Source organism: Hyaena hyaena, unplaced genomic scaffold, assembly GCF_003009895.1.
Source record: "Hyaena hyaena isolate Hyena2069 unplaced genomic scaffold, ASM300989v1 scaffold_88, whole genome shotgun sequence".
Classification (NCBI taxonomy): Eukaryota; Metazoa; Chordata; class Mammalia; order Carnivora; family Hyaenidae; genus Hyaena; species Hyaena hyaena.
Window position 1 is genome coordinate 3,132,577 of NW_024080720.1, and position 19,082 is coordinate 3,151,658.

The 19,082-nt window shown below is 47.2% G+C and overlaps 1 protein-coding gene across 1 annotated transcript in view; it reads left to right on the forward strand.

Moving 5' to 3' along the window:
- Positions 1–1,974: 1,974 nt before the first annotated feature.
- The window catches only part of AQP8 (aquaporin 8), a 23,915-nt gene continuing 6,807 nt past the window's right edge, over positions 1,975–19,082 (forward strand). Inside the window, exons 1-2 of the mRNA XM_039234432.1 lie at positions 1,975–2,261; positions 18,354–18,607. Of these exons, the coding sequence (XP_039090363.1) occupies positions 2,187–2,261; positions 18,354–18,607 (329 nt within the window). The 5' untranslated portion in view covers positions 1,975–2,186. The remainder of the gene's footprint in view (positions 2,262–18,353; positions 18,608–19,082) is intronic.

Here is a 19,082-nt window from a genome sequence, read left to right on the forward strand (position 1 = left end):
TGCTGGGGGCCGGTCTGCGGAGCGGCTGCCCTAGGGACCCTCTGACACAAGCCTGTGCCTTAATGTCAAAGTGAAATTCCATAAGGCCAAAACCACACAGTCCACTTATCTATCTCTGGAACACTAGATTAATTCCAGAGTAGAAATTAGAAAATCTGGGGATAGTGAATGGCCTTCAGAACTCATATGCCTCGACATTGTGTCTGAAAGCTGAACACTTTATGCAAGATTCCCCGACAGGGAGTTTGAGGTCAGAAGACCTGGACATTCAGGGGCGCCTGGGTGGCTTAGTCGGTTAAGCGTCCGACTTTCGCTTGGGTCATGATCTCGCGGTTCGTGGGTTCGAGCCCCGCGTCGGGCTCTGTGCTGACTGCCAGCTCAGAGCCTGGAGCCTGTTTCAGAGTCTGTGTCTCCCTCTCTCTCTGACCCTCCCCTGCTCATGCTCTCTCTCTCTCCTAGAAATAAATAAAATAAAAATATTTAAAAAAAAAAAAAAAAGAAGAAGACCTGGACGTTCATTGACTGAGTGGTCCAGATCCAAATGTTTTTAAAAGCCACCCAGGGGGAGGGGCTAAGGTCTTCATAAGAGAGTATAAGAGTCTGTACAATGGGGAGAGCTTCATTCCAAAACAGCTGCCTCAAATAGAAAATGGGCCATTCAAACCCTCACCTAAAACTCCCAAGACCTCCTCTTCCCTTTGGAATGAAGTCCATCTCCTTCCCACGGCTCACAAGCCCCAAGCCTCTATGTAGGCTGGTCCCTCCTCACGTCTCCTAGTCATTCTGTGCCACTCTCCTCCTGCCCGTGACACTTCTTCTAGCCCTGCCTTCTTTCTTCTCTTTAACCTGCCCAAACTCTGCCTCTGCTGGCCTACGCACCTGCCGTTCCCTTTCCTGACTCAGCCTTACCCCTTAAGGCTTAGTTGAAACATCAGCTCCTTAGAAAAGCTCTCCCCTGCTCACCCTGTGTAAATTTCCCCTGTTGCTGTAACTCGGCACCTTCTTTGTTTTCTTCATGATTGCTCCCTGAGCTTGTCATCGTTTTTATTCATTCCACAAGTATTTATCAAGCACCTTCTATGCAGACACTGAGAGACAGTGAAGCGGATGAACAAATAAATAAACTAATATAATTACGGTGCTGAGTGCTCTAATGACTCAGTAGTGATGGTGTGAAAGATGATGTAATCCTACCTTATCAAGGTATTTGATTTATAGCTACTCTGGGTAAACATCTTTGGAATTCAGATGTGGGGGACTCAGTTACTATCATTAATGATGGTCAGCTCAGTAGGTTATGAATATGGTGATACCTGGTAGGCTCTTACTTAAAGATCAACACAAGAGGGGGGACAAAGATACGTCCAGTAGCAACAACTCTTGCAATAATATGGTACCATTCCAAGTGAGGCACCTCTCAAGGCCAACCCACAGTGGCTGGTGAGTCCCCAGAGAGAAAGGAAGATAGGAAAGGAGATTCAAAACCTTGCTAAGCTCAGAGAAATCATCTTGCTCTGTCTGCAAACAGAGAACTTGTTAAACTCAGTGATTGAGTAATAAAGTGACCTGGGAGAACTCTTGGGAACTCAGGTAAGGCTCATTGTTCTGGTTTTACCCACCCATTGTTTCCCAATTGTGGCTGAGTTTGAGTGCAGGAGGTCTGAGCCCCGAGGGTGGATCAAGGCTTGCAGGGGGGAAGCATTTAGAGATGTAAGGAGATGGGACCCACTGAGGGAGGTGGAGGTGGTCCTTGAAGGTTGAGAGGAAGTGGGGCTCTTGGGATTTCCTGGGGAAATCATGCGGGCAGGAAGACTGCAGGAAACCAAGGTGAGAAAGAGTCACAAAGGGCAGCAGCTTTTGGCTTTGGTGCTGGTGGTGAGGTGTGGCAGATCCCAAGGAATGGCCATAAAGTCTTCCATAGTCTCCCTCTGCAGCTTGAATCAGGAATGGCCATGCGATTTGCTTTGGCCAATGGAACAATAAGAAACAAGACACGGGCATCAACTTGGAGGTGCTTGCCACTGAGGTTCTCCTGTTCTCACTGCTGGGGAACCGTGTGGTGACCAAGGTGTGAATAAGCCCCAGCTGGCCTGTGGGATGGGAAGACCACGTGGAGCAGAGATGAGCTGTCCGAGACGAGGCCCTCCCTAGACTCCGGCCCCAGCCAACACACCAGCGGACCACAGATGTTCAGGAGAATGCAGACGACATCAACCGAGCCGGCCCAGACTAGAAGAACTGCCCAGCCGACTTGCAGAATCGTGAGCTCTGTGAATGGTTATTGTTTTAAGTCACCGTGTTTGAGGATACTGGGTTATCCTTCAGTAGCTAACCAATACAAGTGTGGGGGTGTGAGGGTTGCAGGGAAGAAGGCAACCCTTGGTTGATGGGTTTTTTCAGTAACGATTCTGTGCTGAGCGGCATGGACCCAGCGGACATGGTCTCTGCACTCGCAGAGAACCATGTAGCCATGGCCTTGATAAAGAACTTGGCCATTTCAGTATCTTGTGGCAAGCCCAGGAAATGCTGTGGGAGGTGTGAGGGACGTGCCAGGTGAGGGGGATCCGGGGTTGAGGTGGGAGGAGAGGGCAGGAGGAGAGTTTCTGGCTGTCAGAGAGTCTGGATGGTCAAGGAGAGAGCATGGCCACTTGGCAGGAGCTTCAAAGGGGCTTCAAAGGGGGCACACATTTCCTCTGGAGTCACGGAGACTTCCCAGGGGCCCACAAGGATCCTTGCTGGGCGTCCCTTCCCAGTGGAGGTGATCCTGCTTCCAATGGGGCAAAAATTATTTCTTGGAGGGTGGTTTGAACCCTTCCAAGGAGCCAAAGTACATGAACAGATTTAGTGTGTCTGTGGCATTAAAACTTGATGGAGGAGAGATTAGGAAGAAAAAAAGTCTAGAAAAATCTCCATAGAGGGGGGACAATGAAGAAATATGCATAAACTGCTTAAGGGACTCTGTTTCCATTAAAAAAGAGTAAAAGAAAAGATTTTCTCCCAGGCCAAATTTGTTACTTCATTCCCTTACAGAATTTTTTGAAGAGCAAAAATTGGTACCAAATCTAAGAATTCTTTATCTTGCCTAGCTCTAGATCCTGAAGATATTCTCTTATGTTTTTTTCCTAGAAGTTTTATAGTTTTAGAATTTACATGTAAGTCTATGATCCATTTTGAATTCACTTTTTATGAGATGTGAGACTTTGGTTGAAGTTCTTTTTTTTTAAATTTAATTTATTTATTTTTGCCTGTGGATGTCCAACTACTTCACCATAATTTGTTGAAAAAGCTTTCTCCTTTGGATTGCTTTTGCAGCCTTGTCAAAATTGTCGGTCTTTTTCTGTACGTGGTATGTGTTTTGTGTCCTGCTCAGAAAGGTCGTGCGTCCCCATTTCAATAGTAAAAATTAATTAATCCACATTCTTTTAGATTTTTTACATCTAAAGTTTTACTCTGTCTGAAAGTTACTTTATTTTGTTTTTTAAAAAACGTTTACTGACTTATTTTGAGAGGGAGAGAGTGAGCTAGCGGGGGAGGGTCAGAGAGAGAGAGGGAGACAGAATCCCAAGCAGGCTCGGCAGCTGGCAGCGCAGAGACCGACTCGGGGCTCACTGCCCCCAACTGTCCTATCACCACCTGACCTGAAACCAAGAGTCGGACGCTTAACAGTCTGAACCACCCAGGAGCCCCGAAGTTATTTTTTTTGTAAAGAAGAGATAATGGTCCAGTTTTGTTTTATTTCCCCAAAGGTTACCTAATGTCCCACTATCCTTGTACTCCCACTGATTTGAAACCTCATTTTTATCATAAACTAAATTCCTAAAAATATCTGTGGCTCTTCCTAGGCTCTTCAGTCCAGTGGCTTGTCTATTTGTTTCCACTCCACTCCTAAACTATCGAACCTATTTTAATTGTTGTTACTTGGAACCTGGTAAAGCCAGTTCCCTCTATTTCTCCTGTTTCTCTCTTGGATATTCTCACGTGTACTTTTCCTTAGGAAATTCTTTGGCAGGTTTAGTTTGCTATCCCCCAAGTATTCCTTCTTTCCTTCCGCAGTGTTGGGAAGACGGATTGATTTGAAGCCGCTGTCCAGCCTCAGACTACATTTCCCAGCATGCCGTGCCAAGATGTGGTCATGTGACTAGTTCTCACCAGTGGGATGCCAAGGGAAATGATAAGGGTCCTGCTGCCCCTGATGGGGCTAAGAAGTGGGTCTCCTTCTCTGCCTTTTCTAGTCTCCTTTTCTGACAACCTTGGGAGCCAAAAATTTATAATTGTGGGGACATAGGAGGGAAGCAGCTGGTCTCTGAATTACTGCATAGATGGCCCCCTGCTGAACATGAAAGAACATGATGTCTTTCTATATAATTAGGTCTCCTTTTAAAGTAGAATTTAAAGCATCTTTTATACCATCCAAGGGGCACCTGGGTGGCTCAGTTGGTTAAAACATCTTTATACCATCAAAAGATAGTGATAATTAGTATACAGGGGATATATTTCAGGAATCTCTCCATGCAGTCACATACGGTATACGTATTTAATTTTACCTAAATCGAATCATATGACACATGCTGTGATTTTATAAGTTACATTTTTTAAATGTTTATTTTTTGAGAGAGAGAACGAGCAGGGGAGGGACAGAGAGAGAAGGGGACAGAGTTTCTGAAGCAGGCTTTGCACTGATAGCAGAGAGCACCTGAGCTGAAGTTGGATGCTTAGCTAACTGAGCTACCCAGGCGCCCCTATAAATTACATTTTTATTCCAAAATTCCTACAACACTACATAGAGATCTACATGCAGAGGCTGGCAATTTTTTTTTTTTAAAGGGGCAGATCATTAATATTTTTGACTGTGAGGTCAAGAGGGTATTACAGAGGTAGTTAACCATTTAAAATGTAAAAACCTGCTTAGATTTTATTCAATAAAAAACCAGGAAACCAGCCAGAGTTGGCCCATAGGCCATAGTTTGCCAACTGCTAGTACACATCCTCATTTAAAAAACTATTTACTTAAGTAGTCTTCTGTTAATGTACATTTATGTGGCTTCCATATTAATTTGCTATTATACATAGTGTGGCAATCAAACACTGTGTGTAAACCCCTTCACACTAATCTATTTACCCCCAAAGGGTAAATTCCTAGAAATAGAATTAAAAGGTCAGAGCATATGATATTTTGCTCTGTGATACATATCGTCAAAATATTCTCATTTTGATGAGACTTATGGTCTCATCAGTTATGTGCAAGACATCCTATTTCACCACATACTTACCAACACTGGATATTATCAGACTTTTAATTTTTCAGTCCAGTAAGTGGGAAAAAATGATGTCTCATTCCCAAATGATGTCTGTACTTGCTATGTTCTTACACTTACCATGACTATCTTTTCGCATATTATTGTGAATTTATTATATATAAATTCCCTATTGGTGCTTTTTGCCCATTTATCTCTGATTTTTTTTTCACATTGATTTGTGAAATCAAATCTTTCATAATAGAGATAGTAACACTTTATCATTTGTGGGCAATATTCTTCCCTCCAGGTTTTCATTTATCTTATTTCTGGTAATCATTTTTCCTTTCTATTTTATGTTTTATATTTTACCTGGTTCAGATCATTAGAACCTTTTACTATATAATAAGTGTCTAGGAGGCATGTCAAGCCTCTCCCCTTTTATGATTACAAAAGCATTTGCCTGTGTTTTATTTTAGTGCTTTTATGGTCTTTCTATTACGTTTTAACCTTTGGTTTATTCTATATTTTGAAGTACAGAATGAAACAAAGATTCACCCTTATTTGTTTCTGTTTTTTTTAAATAAGGCTAGCCCGTTTTCCTAACACTGTTTAGACATTTTAATTCATGATTTTGAACTCTGTTATAAATTTCCACATATTTAGCCTTAAAAAACTCATTTAAAAAACTCACCAGATATCAAGGAACTGAGTATTTTGATTCTAGCATATTATTCACTCCTGGCTTTAATGAAGAATTCCTTGAAAAATGAGGTATGCCTTATCTTAAACGGAAGCTTTTTTTTTACCTGGTAGCAATTTGTATATCAAAGAAAAAATTCTTATAATTCGGGTAGATGGAGTTGCTTGTATTTCCCCTGAGCAGACAGGTACCACTGCTCTGCACTTGTACTTCATCTGCGCACATGTGTGTCCACGATTACAGACATAAAACAGTTTGCACAGTGAGTCGCCAAACCTAAATGTGGGGTGTCCCTATCGGAATGGGGGGCACCAAATGTGGGGTGCTCTGATGAGGTGGAGGCCGGCGGCGCAGGAAGTGAAAGAATTCACCCAAAGCAGAACCAAAGAGATAAGAGTTTGTTGAAGACACTGCAGTTTATTAAGAATTTATTGAATACTGCAGTGGGCAGGACAGCAAAAGAGAGACTCTCTTTTTTTTTTTTTTTAATGTTTTATTTATTTCTAGGAGAGAGAGAGAGACAGCGTGAGCAGGGGAGGGTCAGAGAGAGAGGGAGTCACAGACTGAAACAGGCTCCAGGCTCTGAGCTGGCAGTCAGCACAGAGCCCGACGCGGGGCTCGAACCCACGAACTGCGAGATCATGACCTAAGCGAAAGTCAGACGCTTAACCAACTAAGCCATCCAGGTGCCCCAAGAGAGACTCTCTTCTACGAGGTGAGGTGTTGAGGGGCCGCGGTCATAGGGCGGAGTGAGGGACCCTGGGGGTGGGTGGAATTTTCCCATTTTTGGTAAGCTGAGGAACTGTGCGGGGTTGTGACTGGTCGGCGAGGGCCTCTGGCTGTTTTGGGGCAGGTCGCTTGAAGAGCCTGTTTGCATTCAGCTCAGTCACTGTGGGCCCTTTTGTTTTGCTCTGCACCAAAGAGTTGCGGAGTGTAGGGTGACATTTCACCAAATTTAAAGAATATAAAAGGCACCAGTCTGGATGCAGTCTTGCATCCAAATTCCAGCTCCAGAGTTCACAGCTGTGTGGTCCTGAGCATGGACCTCCCGTCTCTGGGCCTCCATTCTCTCATCCATAAAATGGGTTAACAAGTATAAGACCTGTCTCTCCGTGCTGCTGGCAGGACTCGAGGAGAGCTAGAACCTGCCGCGCCTGGGGTGAGCCGTTGACATCCCGGGGCCCTCGCGCCTGTGGCTGAACGTAACCCCCTTCCCATCTCACACCATCACCTCCAGGTTCTAGTTTTTTATTTAAGAAGCCACAGTAAACTGAGCAGAGTCCCCCCCCGCCCCCCCGCCCCTCCTGCTCCGGGGTCCTGCACCCATTGCAGTCCAGCGCCACTTGACTTCCATTCTCGCCCCAGCCCGGAAAGCCCTGGCCCAGCATGGGTGCCCCCTTGTCACTTCACCCAGAGGTCGCCATGTCCCCTGAGCCCTCTGCATTGGGCTGCCGGCTGGGGTCCCACCTGGTCCCACCTCCTTTTCCTCCCCTTCCCTTCAAGGATGCTTATTCTCACCGACGTGTTTGCATTCCCAGAGAGGACGGTTGGGAACGAGAATGTCTGCCTTACTGTCTGAATTCCTGGTGTCGTGACAAAGAGGCCACACGCTGGTGGCCCAAGGTCGGGTCATCACGGTGGCAGCCGCCAACTCCGGGGCTGTTCATCGGAAGGTGGCTTTTGCCCGCACGGTTTGCCTTATGTAACAGTTCTTTATGTGTCTGACACATTCCCCCTGATCCGACTGCCAAGGTCGTAAGAGCTTATCTCTTAATCATCTCCATTCTGGGTAGGCAGGTGCGCCTCCGGGTGACTAAGGCATTGCCCTGCCCCGCACCCGCCAACAATTGTCTGTGGTCCTGACACACCAAGGAAAGGTCTGCTTGCTCAGATTTCAGAATTTGGAAACCCAAAAAGCAAAAGCTGGAGAAGAAAAGAGAATATGTTAAGTAGGAGTTTTTTTTTTCTTTTCTTTTTTTGCCAGGGAAGGAAACTCAGCTCCAACTGGGCTGAAGAAGGAAAAAAGACCTGAAAAGGCCAGGAAAAACCCCGCATGGCTGGATCGGGGGGCTGGCGGTGGGGGGGGGGGGGGGCGGGGGCGGACATAGTATCCATGTCAGCCATCCTCTTCTCCCTGTTTGCTTTCTTTTCCTCGGAATGTTTTCTGTTCTCTCTGGGCCCATCCATCAAGACAGTGGTGATGGCTGCTGGTGGCTCCCGGCCCCCCCCCCAGCCCCTCCCAACCACCACCCCCTTCCCTGGCAACTCAGGAGGAAGAGCACATCTCATTCCCCAAAATCTCCAGAAAAAATGCCTGGAATTGCATGTTTGTGGCCTGACTTGGACCGTAAGCTCGTCCCCAAGTCCATCAGGTTGGCCTCGAGTGTCTGGTTGGCAGGACCCAGGTGCATGTCCGGCCCTTGGAGGGTGGGGAGGACAGGCTGGGGGGCTGAGTGGTGGGGGAAGGCTGTCAGCTCTTCCCAAATTGTGTGAGCCGATGACCAACTGAAGACCCGTGCTTTCCCCCAGGAAAATCAAGAGGCCGTCGCCCAAACAAAGAGGGGTTAGATCTTCAGTAGACACTAATGCCACATATCCATTACCAGGACCGAGCAAGAGAGAGAGCAAGTGACAGAGAGACACACAGAAAGAGAGACAGAGATGTTAGTGAAGCCAGCCACTGCCACAGAGGAAAAGGGGATGACTTCTGTAATTTTAAGAAAAGAAGTTCCTTCTCTTGCTGTTAGCAATCAAGAAAGGAGTATTATACCCATGTTCATAATAGCATTATTCCCAATAACCATAAGGTGGAAAGAACCCAAATACCCATCGACGGCCGAACGGATGAACAAAATGTGGCATCTCCGTGCAATGGACTAGTATACAGTCTTTAAAAGGAGGGGAGTTCCGACACCTGCTACCGTGTGGGTGGCAGCTTTATTGCAGGATTTTTTACCCAATACCCGGGATTCATTGTTTTGCTGCTTTGGAATAAAGAGGTGGACACAGAATGAGCAGCAGGAGGAAGTTTATTAGAGGATCGGATCAGAAAGGAAGAATAGCCGTAAAGCTCTCTTTACTGAGAGAGGGCATCCGAAAGTGAATGCTCGTCACTACAGGTGATGGTCGTTGTTTTATAAGGTCCTGGTCACCCCTCGACTCCCTCCCCCGTCATTCCTTCTCAGGCCCACCCTTACTGGCTGGATCGCTCTAGATGCTGTGCTGTGCATCCCTGATTGGCTTGACCCCATTGTGTGAGGGGTCAGACTGGTGTGTGGCCATATCATTCTGTCATTCCCTGTGGGTCATACGTTTTGTGATCCACTACTTACTTTTAGTCAGGTCTTTGTCAAATTCTTAAAGGGACCCTGACGGGGAGTAGGTGGTGTCTGCTCTTAAGAGGAGCCTTACTCCTGAGGGCGTTGGCTGTGATCAGCCACTCCCAGTTGTTCCAAAACTTTTTCGGCACCCAGGGTCCTCAGGTCCTGACCTTTCCCTCTCTACCTAATTTACCTCTCTTCCTGTCCTACCTTGAGGACATTATGCGAAGTGAAATTAGCCAGACATAAAGGACAGATACTGATTCCACTTATATGAGGTAGTCAAATTCAGAGACAGAGGTGGTTGCCAGGGACGGAGGGGCCCAGAGGATGGGAAGTCATTGATGGGTAAAGAATTCTAGGGGCGCCCGGGTGGCTTAGTCGGTTAAGCGTCCAACTTTCGCTCAGGTCATGACCTCGCGGTTCGTGGGTTCGAGCCCCGCGTCGGACTCTGTGCTGACTGCCAGCTCAGAGCCTGGAGCCTGTTTCAGAGTCTGTCACTCCCTCTCTCTCTGACCCTCCCCTGCTCATGCTGTCTCTCTCTCTCCTAGAAATAAATAAAATATTAAAAAAAAAAAAAAAAGAATTCTGGTCTGAGAAGATGGAAAAATTCTGTCGATGGATGTCATAATGGCTGCCCAGTAATGTGAGTGCATTTAATACCCCTGAATAGCACACTTAAAAATGGTTCAAATACTAAGTTTTCAGTGCAGAGGACAAGCCTCTGACTAGGAGAAAATGTTGCCAAACACATCACTGGAAAAGGACTTGTATCCGGAGTATATATGCTACTCCCAAAACTTAATAGTAAGAAAACAATCAACCAAATATTTAACGTATGGGCTTGAAAGCTTTGAACAGACATTTCAGCAAAGAAGATAGGCTGCTGGCAACTCAGCACATGAAAAACAAAAGGTCAAGAAAATGAGTCATAATCAGTGTAAATTAGAATGTCTGAACTCCAAAAGACTCATACCCCCTGTTGGTGATGATCAGGAGAGACCGGAACCCTCATACGGCAGGGGCGGGACCGTGCAACCATTTTCCCTTGTGGAAAACAGCTTGGCTCTTTCTTAAAAGTTAAATTCACAGGGCGCCTGGGTGGCTCGGTTGGTTAAGGGTCCAACTTGGCTCAGGTCATGATCTCACAGTACGTGGGTTCAAGCCCCACATCAGGGCTCTGTGCTGGCAGCTCAGAGCCTGGAGCCTGCTTCCCATTCTGAGTCTCCCTCTCTCTTTGCCCCTCCCCCACTTGCTCTCTGTCTCTGTCTCTCAAAATAAAGACATAAAACAAAAATTTAAAAAGAAGTTAAATTCACACCCACCATGCGTCTCTTAGGCAGTCACTCAAGGGAAATGACAACACACGTCGTTGGAAGACTTGTACAAAAATGCTCACAGCAGCCGTATTGGCAGCATCCAAAACTGGAACAATGCCCATCCACGGACCAGTGGGGGATGAGGCTGGGGTCTGATCACACAGTGGAGCCGGCCAAGCAACCAAAGGAAAGGGACCTCGTGCGTGCTAGAACCTGGGTGAAGCTAAAACAAATACACCGAGGGGAAGAAGCCAGATGAAAAAGAGCACATACTGCTTGGTTTCACTTACGGAAAATTCTGGAAAACTCAAACATATATAGTGGCGGAAAACAGATTAGTGGGGTGCCTGGGGGGCTCAGTGGGTTAGGTGTCCGACTCATGATTTTGGCTCAGGTCATGATCTCATGGTTGGTGGGTTCAAGCCCTGTGTTGGGCTCTGTGTGGAGCCGTCTTGGGATTCTCTCTTCCTCTCTGCCCCTCCCCCACTCATTCTCTGTCTCTCTCTTCCTCTCTCTCTCAAAATAAATAAACATAAAAAAAAGAAAACAGATTAGTGTTTGCCTGCAGACAAGAACAGGGTCACAAGGGAACATCGAGGGACAATACATACATTTGCTGTCTTGATTGCAATGAAGCTCTCATGCTGTGGACTTAATGTCAAAACGTCAACTGTACACTTTAAATATGTGTAATGTATTATCTATCTACTATACCTCAGTAAAGTTGCTTAAGAAATCATTAAAAAATTAAAAATTCTGGTTTCTATTTTGAGATCGTTTACCTGAAAAGCATAGGCTCTCCGGTTAGCAAAGTAATTCTGAGCCCAGTTACCTGTGACCTTCACTGAGTCGCCAGGCCCCTGAACTTTGCTTTCCACATCTGCAAAATGGGGACAATACCTGCCTCTCAAGATTGCCGTGAAGAATCAGCAAGGTCAAGTTTGATAAATGCCCAGTAGGAGGTCTGGGATAGGACTCATTGACCCCTAAAGTTTGTCACGTTTGTCGTTTGTCGTTATTGACAACAATTTCAATTACTGGAACAATAAAGGGTATAGTTAAAGCCCTTCTGCTTTTTAAAGGCAGTTTCTAAAATGGCATATTCTTATATTATTATGGGCCTAAAACATGGCAACACAGACCGAATTCAGTGTTCTAGGGACCCTAGATTCACCTGCAAATCCCCTCCTGGTTTGTCCAAAAGGTAACTTCCTAAACACAGACCGGTTTTATTTGTAACTTTTTACTGAAGTATAATATACACACAGAAAACCACACACCCTGTGCCAGCTCAGTGACTTTTCACAAACAACTCACCCTGTCGCTAGCATCCCAATCATGAGACAGAAGGTGGCAGCGCCCTGGAAATCTCCACGTGCCCCGGCCTTGGCTTGGCTTTGTTTTGAACTTTATATTGTATGGCATGTGATTTTCCGTGTCTGGCTTCTTCTACTTTGTGACCCGCATCGAATTGTTAGCCCACATGATTTACATTTTCCATGATACTTTCTCTCTTGCTTCCTTTGCAAACATTTTCGTACCTTTGTTCCGACTTGAAGGATGAGTAAGGTTTTGCCAGATTTAGGGAGCAGCGTGGGTAAAAGAAAGAGACCATCCAAAGGCTTGAAGGTGTACAGAAAGAACTATGGGAAACACATTCTGGGGTAGACACTGCCTACTTCAATTGTTTTCGTAATTATGATCTTTCAAGGAGTTCTCAGATTTTTCTACAATAAACAATGATGAAATCAATGTCCCTTTCATATACTCTAATCTACTGGAGGTTTTCTTTCATAGGGTTGATTTTCAAATACAAGGCTCCCTGGGTCTGTGAGTTTAAATATTTAATAACTATTGCAAGATTGTGTTACAGAATATTGTAGCAATTTACACTTCTGCCAGCAATGCAGGTCTCTGTCAGTATGGGATGTTAATCTGTTTTTAAAAATGGGGTGCCTAGGTGGCTCAGTCGGTTAAGCGTCTGACTTTGGCTCAGGTCATGATCTTGCAGTTGTGAGTTCGAGCCCCACATCTGGGTCCGTGCTGACAGCTCAGAGCCTGGAGCCTGCTTAGGATTCTATGTCTCCCTCTCTCTCCACCCCTTCCCCACTTGCACTCTGTGTTTCTCTCTCTCCCAAAATACTAACCATTAAAAAAAAAAAATGTGTTCTGGAGGTGCCTGGGTGGCTCTGTCAGTTAAGTGTGTGACTCTTGATCTCAGCTCAGGTGTTGATCAGCAGGTTGTGAGTTCAAGCCCCATGCAGGGCTCTGCCCTAGGAACAGAGCCTACTTAAAAAAAAAAAAAAAAGAATTCTGTCCTATTGCTTTAATTTGAAGTTTCTTTTTCTGGCATTTAGAGAGATTGTCTTTACATGTTTGTTGACCATTTGGTTTTCCTCTTCTGCAGAGTTATTTACTTTGGATAGTAGACAAAAGGTAAAAGCCAAAGGAAAAAAAAAAAAAAGACATGAGAACATTCTAATCATGCATATGGAATAAGCTTGTGGTGCTCAGTGCACAGTAGCCATAATTCTACCGTTTGACAATGAACCCTCACTGATGAGACTTAGCAGGCTGCTTCTTGAGTCCAATGACCCTCTGGCTGTAAGGGGTTCCGAAGTAACCTACGTGTCTGATGTCTGATACCCAGGCATCAATGTTTGAACTTGACACTGCAGGGTGAAAATAGGAAAGGTTCTTCAAGGAAAAAAATGGCTTAAATGAACCCTGCAGTTTAGCAGAGAGAAAAAAAACTAGACTCATTTCCAACCACTATCCTGGTCACCATGGGCTGAAAACAACATCAGGACTATTTAGATGGAAATGAAGCCACAGTGTCAGGAGAGTCAGAGAGCTCTGCTTTTAGTTTCTGCCATGGCCCGGCTCAGGATCAGCCTGGATTGTCAAGCCTCTGCATTACAACTGTTGGCTGGTTTGCAGAAGAAATGAGTAAATCGAAAGCCTGGTGTGGCCAGGGAACCGGGAGAGGGTGTACCAGCCGGAAATGTTCTCTGCTTCCAGTGATAGAAAACTCAGCTCCCTGCTCCTGACATGGGACATACATTGTTCAGTTCACAGGCTCCCAAACTGTCCTGGTTCCCCACGTTCCTGGCCCAAAAGGAATATCTACTAGTTCTATTGATTAAACAGATCCAAAGGGGGGGGGGGGGATGTAGTATTTATGTCCTAACAACTTAGCCATTCTTAACATTTTTTCAACATTTATTGATTTCTGAAAGAGAGACAGAGCAGGTGTGGGGGAGAGGGAGGGAAAGAGAGGGAGACACAGAATCTGAAGCAGGCTTCAGGCTCCGAGCTGTCAGCACCAGCCTGATGCAGGGCTCCAACCCACAAACTGTGAGATCATGACCTGAGCCAAAGTCAGATGTGAACTGACTGAGCCACCTAGGCGCCCCTCAACTTGGCCATTTGAAAAAAAAAAAATGCACGTATATTGAAAAGTGTTTTATTTATATTTTTATTTCATTCTCAGATGACTATAAATAACTCAGTTGAATTGAGTCCTTAAATAACTTCCATTCTTAACTTCTGCAGTTAATTACCACGGGATGTGTGCACCTTTGGGCACGGCACAACTTCCCAGACTTTGGAATTAGATTGGACCCTACCACCTACGTTTCCTCTCCCACACTGGTTTTTATGCAGCACTTGCTTTTTTTTTATTATCACAGCTCCCATAAAGCCAGCTTTGCAAAGATATGAGGTTATTGGAGGAATGTAGGGCCATTTAATATTACAACTTTGAACAACCTTGAGCTCGTAATTCACATGGTGTTTGACAGTTATGGAGCATCACTGTATTTCACTTGATGTTTTCTAATCCCCCATAGCCCCTCTGTGAGTTCAACATGGCTCTCTGGGGTGCCCTGGTACACAATCTGAGAAGATCAGGTTACTTTTACAAGAAAGCTTGTAGCAGTTGATCTTGGGGTTAGTCTGGCAGCTTGGTGATATCATCAAAGATCCACCCTTCTGGCAAGTTGGACTTCTTGGTGTCAAGATAGCTGCATGGCGCCGGCATCACATTCTTGCCCCACGGTGCAGCTACCAAAGTGAGAACGGAAGGAAGAGAGGTGTGACTGGGCCTGCTGGTGGATGGTGCCCACAGCGGCAGAGACATCTTGAACCAAACAAGGCTCTAAACAGGGATGAAAAATCAGAGGCCTCTGTCATGTCAACTAGACCTGGGATTGGAAGGGTGAGAAGTTTGCCAAGCACAACACGTTCTCAGGAAGGCGCTGTCTCACTAGCCCGCGGGTTATTCTAGCAGTTGGGGGACCAGCACGTTGCTTACGGAGACAGCAGTCCACGCAATAGATGGTGGGTTGTGGAAGTGGGTTGTTGTGCGTGAGTGACAATACGGTCTTCTCTGGAGAGCCGTTGCCTTCAGAGCTGCTGAGACAGGCCGTGGCTCTGGCTGAGGAGGCATTCTGTGTCTGGAGGGCTGACATCTAGTTGGCTGGGGGGTGAGGGAGGGGACGCCCGATCTGAGATTTAAATGTGCAGGGGAGGTTGGCCAGGGGGCTCAAAACAGGACTCCAAACAAGGGAACAGCGCCGGCAGGGAGGGGTGCAGGCACGTGGCTCATCCCATGAGTCGTTAAGAGTTCATGTGGCCGGAGGTGAGTCAGGGTGGGACTCACAGCCTGTGTGGGTGTGGCTGGCTCCGGGAGTTTGGTTTCGCCCTGAAAGCCACAGGAAGGGCTGAAAGGTTTTGATGCAGGGAAGGCTTTGAGGAGGGTCTGGGGAACAGCAGTGATAGTCATGTGGCAGAAATTTCTGGCGCTCACAGAACGCCTTCCTTTTTCCTCCCTGACACAGACTACATTTCCCAGACTCCTTTGTGGTCAGGCAAAGCCATAGGATGGACGTCTGGTCAACCAGATATGGAGCAAAGTGGTATCTGCCATTTTAGGCCTGGCCTATAAGAATGTCCCCCACGTCCTCTCTCTTCCCATCCGCTGGCAGAAGATCTGAGGACCTACATGGTTGGTCTCCAAGGTGGAAATGGCTTGGGTCCCTGAGTCACCATATCATAAAGGGACTGCTATTATGTCAACAGTGAATGGATTTTTATTATGTTAAGCCATCAACATGTCAGGTCCTTTGTTACATGGGCAGCCTACTCTGACGAACAGGCACTCCGACAAACCACAGTAATAGGTGCTCCTGCTCGGAGTCGGGCACTGTGCTAAGTGCATGGTCTCAGGTAATGTGCACAACAGCCATCTGCCCACTTTTCCAGAAGAGAACACTGAGGCCACGGGAAAAGCCTGAGCCTCACCTGCACCCAGGTGCTGACCTGTGCCTTGCTGGTTCCCAGTACGAGAGGAACAGATTAAAACTGGGTGAGGCAAGGGCACCACATGAGGAGCTCTGGTCACCCTAGCTGGGAGTTCCCGCCTGTGACATGGGGAAGGTAGCAGATGACTGTAAATGTTAACTGAGGGAAGGCATGTGAGGTGTCCGGTGCGGGGCCTAGAACCTGGCAGGTGTATTGTGAACATTTGATTTTTTTTTTTCCAAGACCCTAAGCGAGAACTCATGAAGGCCTGAGTGAAACCAGGGGAGACATATTCTGGAAGCAGCTGTTGGCAGGACTTGGGCAAAGTGTGAAGGAGATGGGGAAGCACAAGGCTGGACAACTGTCTTGTGTTGCCATTTGCAGGGACACGGGAGAAGGGTATGAGACACCTTGTACAGTGTGCTGTGGGAGCAGAGGAGGGAGAGCACAGGGCTCAAGATAATCCACCCTAAACCTTCCGAGATGTGCAAATCTTCAGAAGAGGGGCTGTATTCCCAAGCCTCTAGCTGAAAAGAGCTTTTAGCAAACTGTCAAGCAAGCCCTTGATGGATTGGCTCTGTCCTGGAGCAGATACTTTTTATCTCCACAACCTTGGGCGAGTTCTGCAATGTCTTTGTGCCTTGGTTTATCTTTGTGCCCTGAAGATAGGGATAAGAAGTCATGGGGTTGCTGTGAAGAGATGCAGTATGCTCAGCACGGTGTTAGATATGCAGCGGTGGTGTTTGGTCAACAAGGGGTAGACATTTCTCTGCATTCTTGTATCCCTTTTATCTGTTATTTCTTTATGAATCTCTCTCTGTACAGAAAAATACTCAGGTAATAGTTACAAGCACTGAAAGATTCTTTGCTCGTCTTATTCACTGCTACACTTTCAGTTAGCTCTTAGAACTAGTTCACGGTAGGTACTTAAATATTTGTTGAATGGATGAATAAAGAAACCCATCTCTCTCCTCTTTATCTCTTTCTTCATCCCTCCCTTCCTTCCTTCCCTCCCTCCTTTCGTCCTTCCCTCTTTCTATCCATCCATCCATCCATCCATCCATCCATCATCCATCCATCCATCTATCCATCCATCCATCCATCCATCCATCCATCCATCCATCCATCCATCTATACATCCATTCATCTAAAAAAGTTAGTAGACTGTAGTGGCTTAACCCACAAGTTTTTTTCCCCAATTGTGATAAAATACACTTATCGTAAAATTTACCATTTTAACCACTTTTAAGAGTATAGTCCAGTGGCATTAAGTACACTAACATGGCTGTGTAACCATCCATCTCTACAACTTTTTCAGCCTTCCAAACTGAAACTGTTAAACAACTCCTCTCCATTCCCCTCTGCCTAACCCCCAGCCCTTGGCAACCACTATCTACTTTCTCTGTCTATGACTCTGACCACCTCAGGGACCTCATATAAGCGGAATCAGGCAGTATTTGTCCACTGTGACTCAGCCCACAAGTTTTTCAATCACAAAACCTATGTGACCCTGGGGGGCGCCTGGGTGGCTTAGTCGGTTAAGCGTCCGACTTTCGCTTAGGTCATGATCTCGCGGTTCGTGGGTTCGAGCCCCACGTTGGGCTCTGTGCTGACTGCCAGCTCAGAGCCTGGAGCCTGTTTCAGAGTCTGTGTCTCCCTCTCTCTCTGACCCTCCCCTGCTCACGCTTTCTCTCTCCTAGAAATAAATAAAAATATTAAAAAACAAAAAACAAAAAACAAAAAACCTATGTGACCCTGGGAAACATACCTTTCCTGAATCTCCAATTTCCCATGTGTAAAATTCTATAATAGTAGTACCTGCCTCACAGGCTTGCTGTGAGGTTTAAATGAGATAATACATATACAGGGTCTGGCATGTAGAAGGCATGTAGTAATTGCTCTCCCGCGTGGGGTCCCGCGTGGGGTCCCAGCCCTATGGGGCCCTCCTTGTGCTCACATGCTGCTGTCCTTTGGGCCCTGATGGCAGCCGCAGGGAGCTGGGGCCCTGGGCCCTCCATCTCGTGCCGGGGAAGGCCTGGGGTGCTCCCCAGGCGTGCGCTCGGCCAGCGCCTTCTCCCCTTGTTGGCAGAAAGCTCAGCAATCCTTGACCATCCCCTGCCCTGCCCAGTTGAAATTTAAAAAAAAAAAAAGTTTCCTCTTTTGGGCCCCAGGGCCACCTCCCACGCGCGCTTTATTGCTTTCTTGGCACCCTCAGGGAGCCTCCGCGGCCCTTTAAAAGGGGCAGAGCCCCAAGCAGGATCAGCAGCCGGTCCCGAGATAAGAGCCAGGACTGCAGGTGCGGCTTCCCAGCCAGCTGGGGCGAGAGCAGGTGCGCGGCCGCGTTGGCCCTGCTCTCTGCGGAGGTGAGCCCACAGCTGCTCCGCCTCTGCACCCTGCACAAGGCAGGGGCGCCGGGGGCTGCTCTCGGGGCTTTCTGCCCACCCGTGCCCACTCTCCCTTTTCCCTGCTGCAGGCGGCCGCGTCTGCGTGTGACCCTGAACTTGGCAGGGGTAAGAGGAAGGAGCCCAGCATGGGTGGCAGGTGCCGGGGGTCCTGGTTCGAGCGGTTCCTGCAGCCCTGTCTGGTTGAACTGCTGGGCTCGGCCCTCTTCATCTTCATCGGGTGCCTGTCGGTCATTGAGAACGGGCCGGACACTGGGCTGCTGCAGCCGGCCTTGGCCCACGGGCTGGCCCTGGGCCTCATCATCGCCACGCTCGGGAATATCAGGTGAGACCGGCTCCGAGGGGAGAGCCCAGGCCGACCTGAGCAGGCGAGGTGGGGAGCAGTCAAGTTTCCCAGCGTTGCAGATTGGAGCGTGGGCTGGGGACTCAGACTGCCAGGGTTCACATCCTACCTCTGCAGCCTATGGGCTCTGTGGCTTTGGGCAAGCCCCTCTCCAAACCCCAAACTCCCCACCCATGAAATGGGGAGAACAGAGTACTTTTTAGTCTTTTTCCTCAAGTTCACACATACACAATGTACTGGGTTACAGTGCCAGGCATTGTTCTAAGCCCTTCCTTCCTTCCTTCCTTCCTTCCTTCCTTCCTTCCTTCCTTCCTTCCCCTCCTTCCTCCCTCCTTCCTTCCTTCCTTCCCTTCCTTCCCTTCCTTCCCTTCCTTCCCTTCCTTCCCTTCCTTCCCTTCCTTCCCTTCCTTCCCTTCCTTCCCTTCCTTCCCTTCCTTCCCTTCCTTCCCTTCCTTCC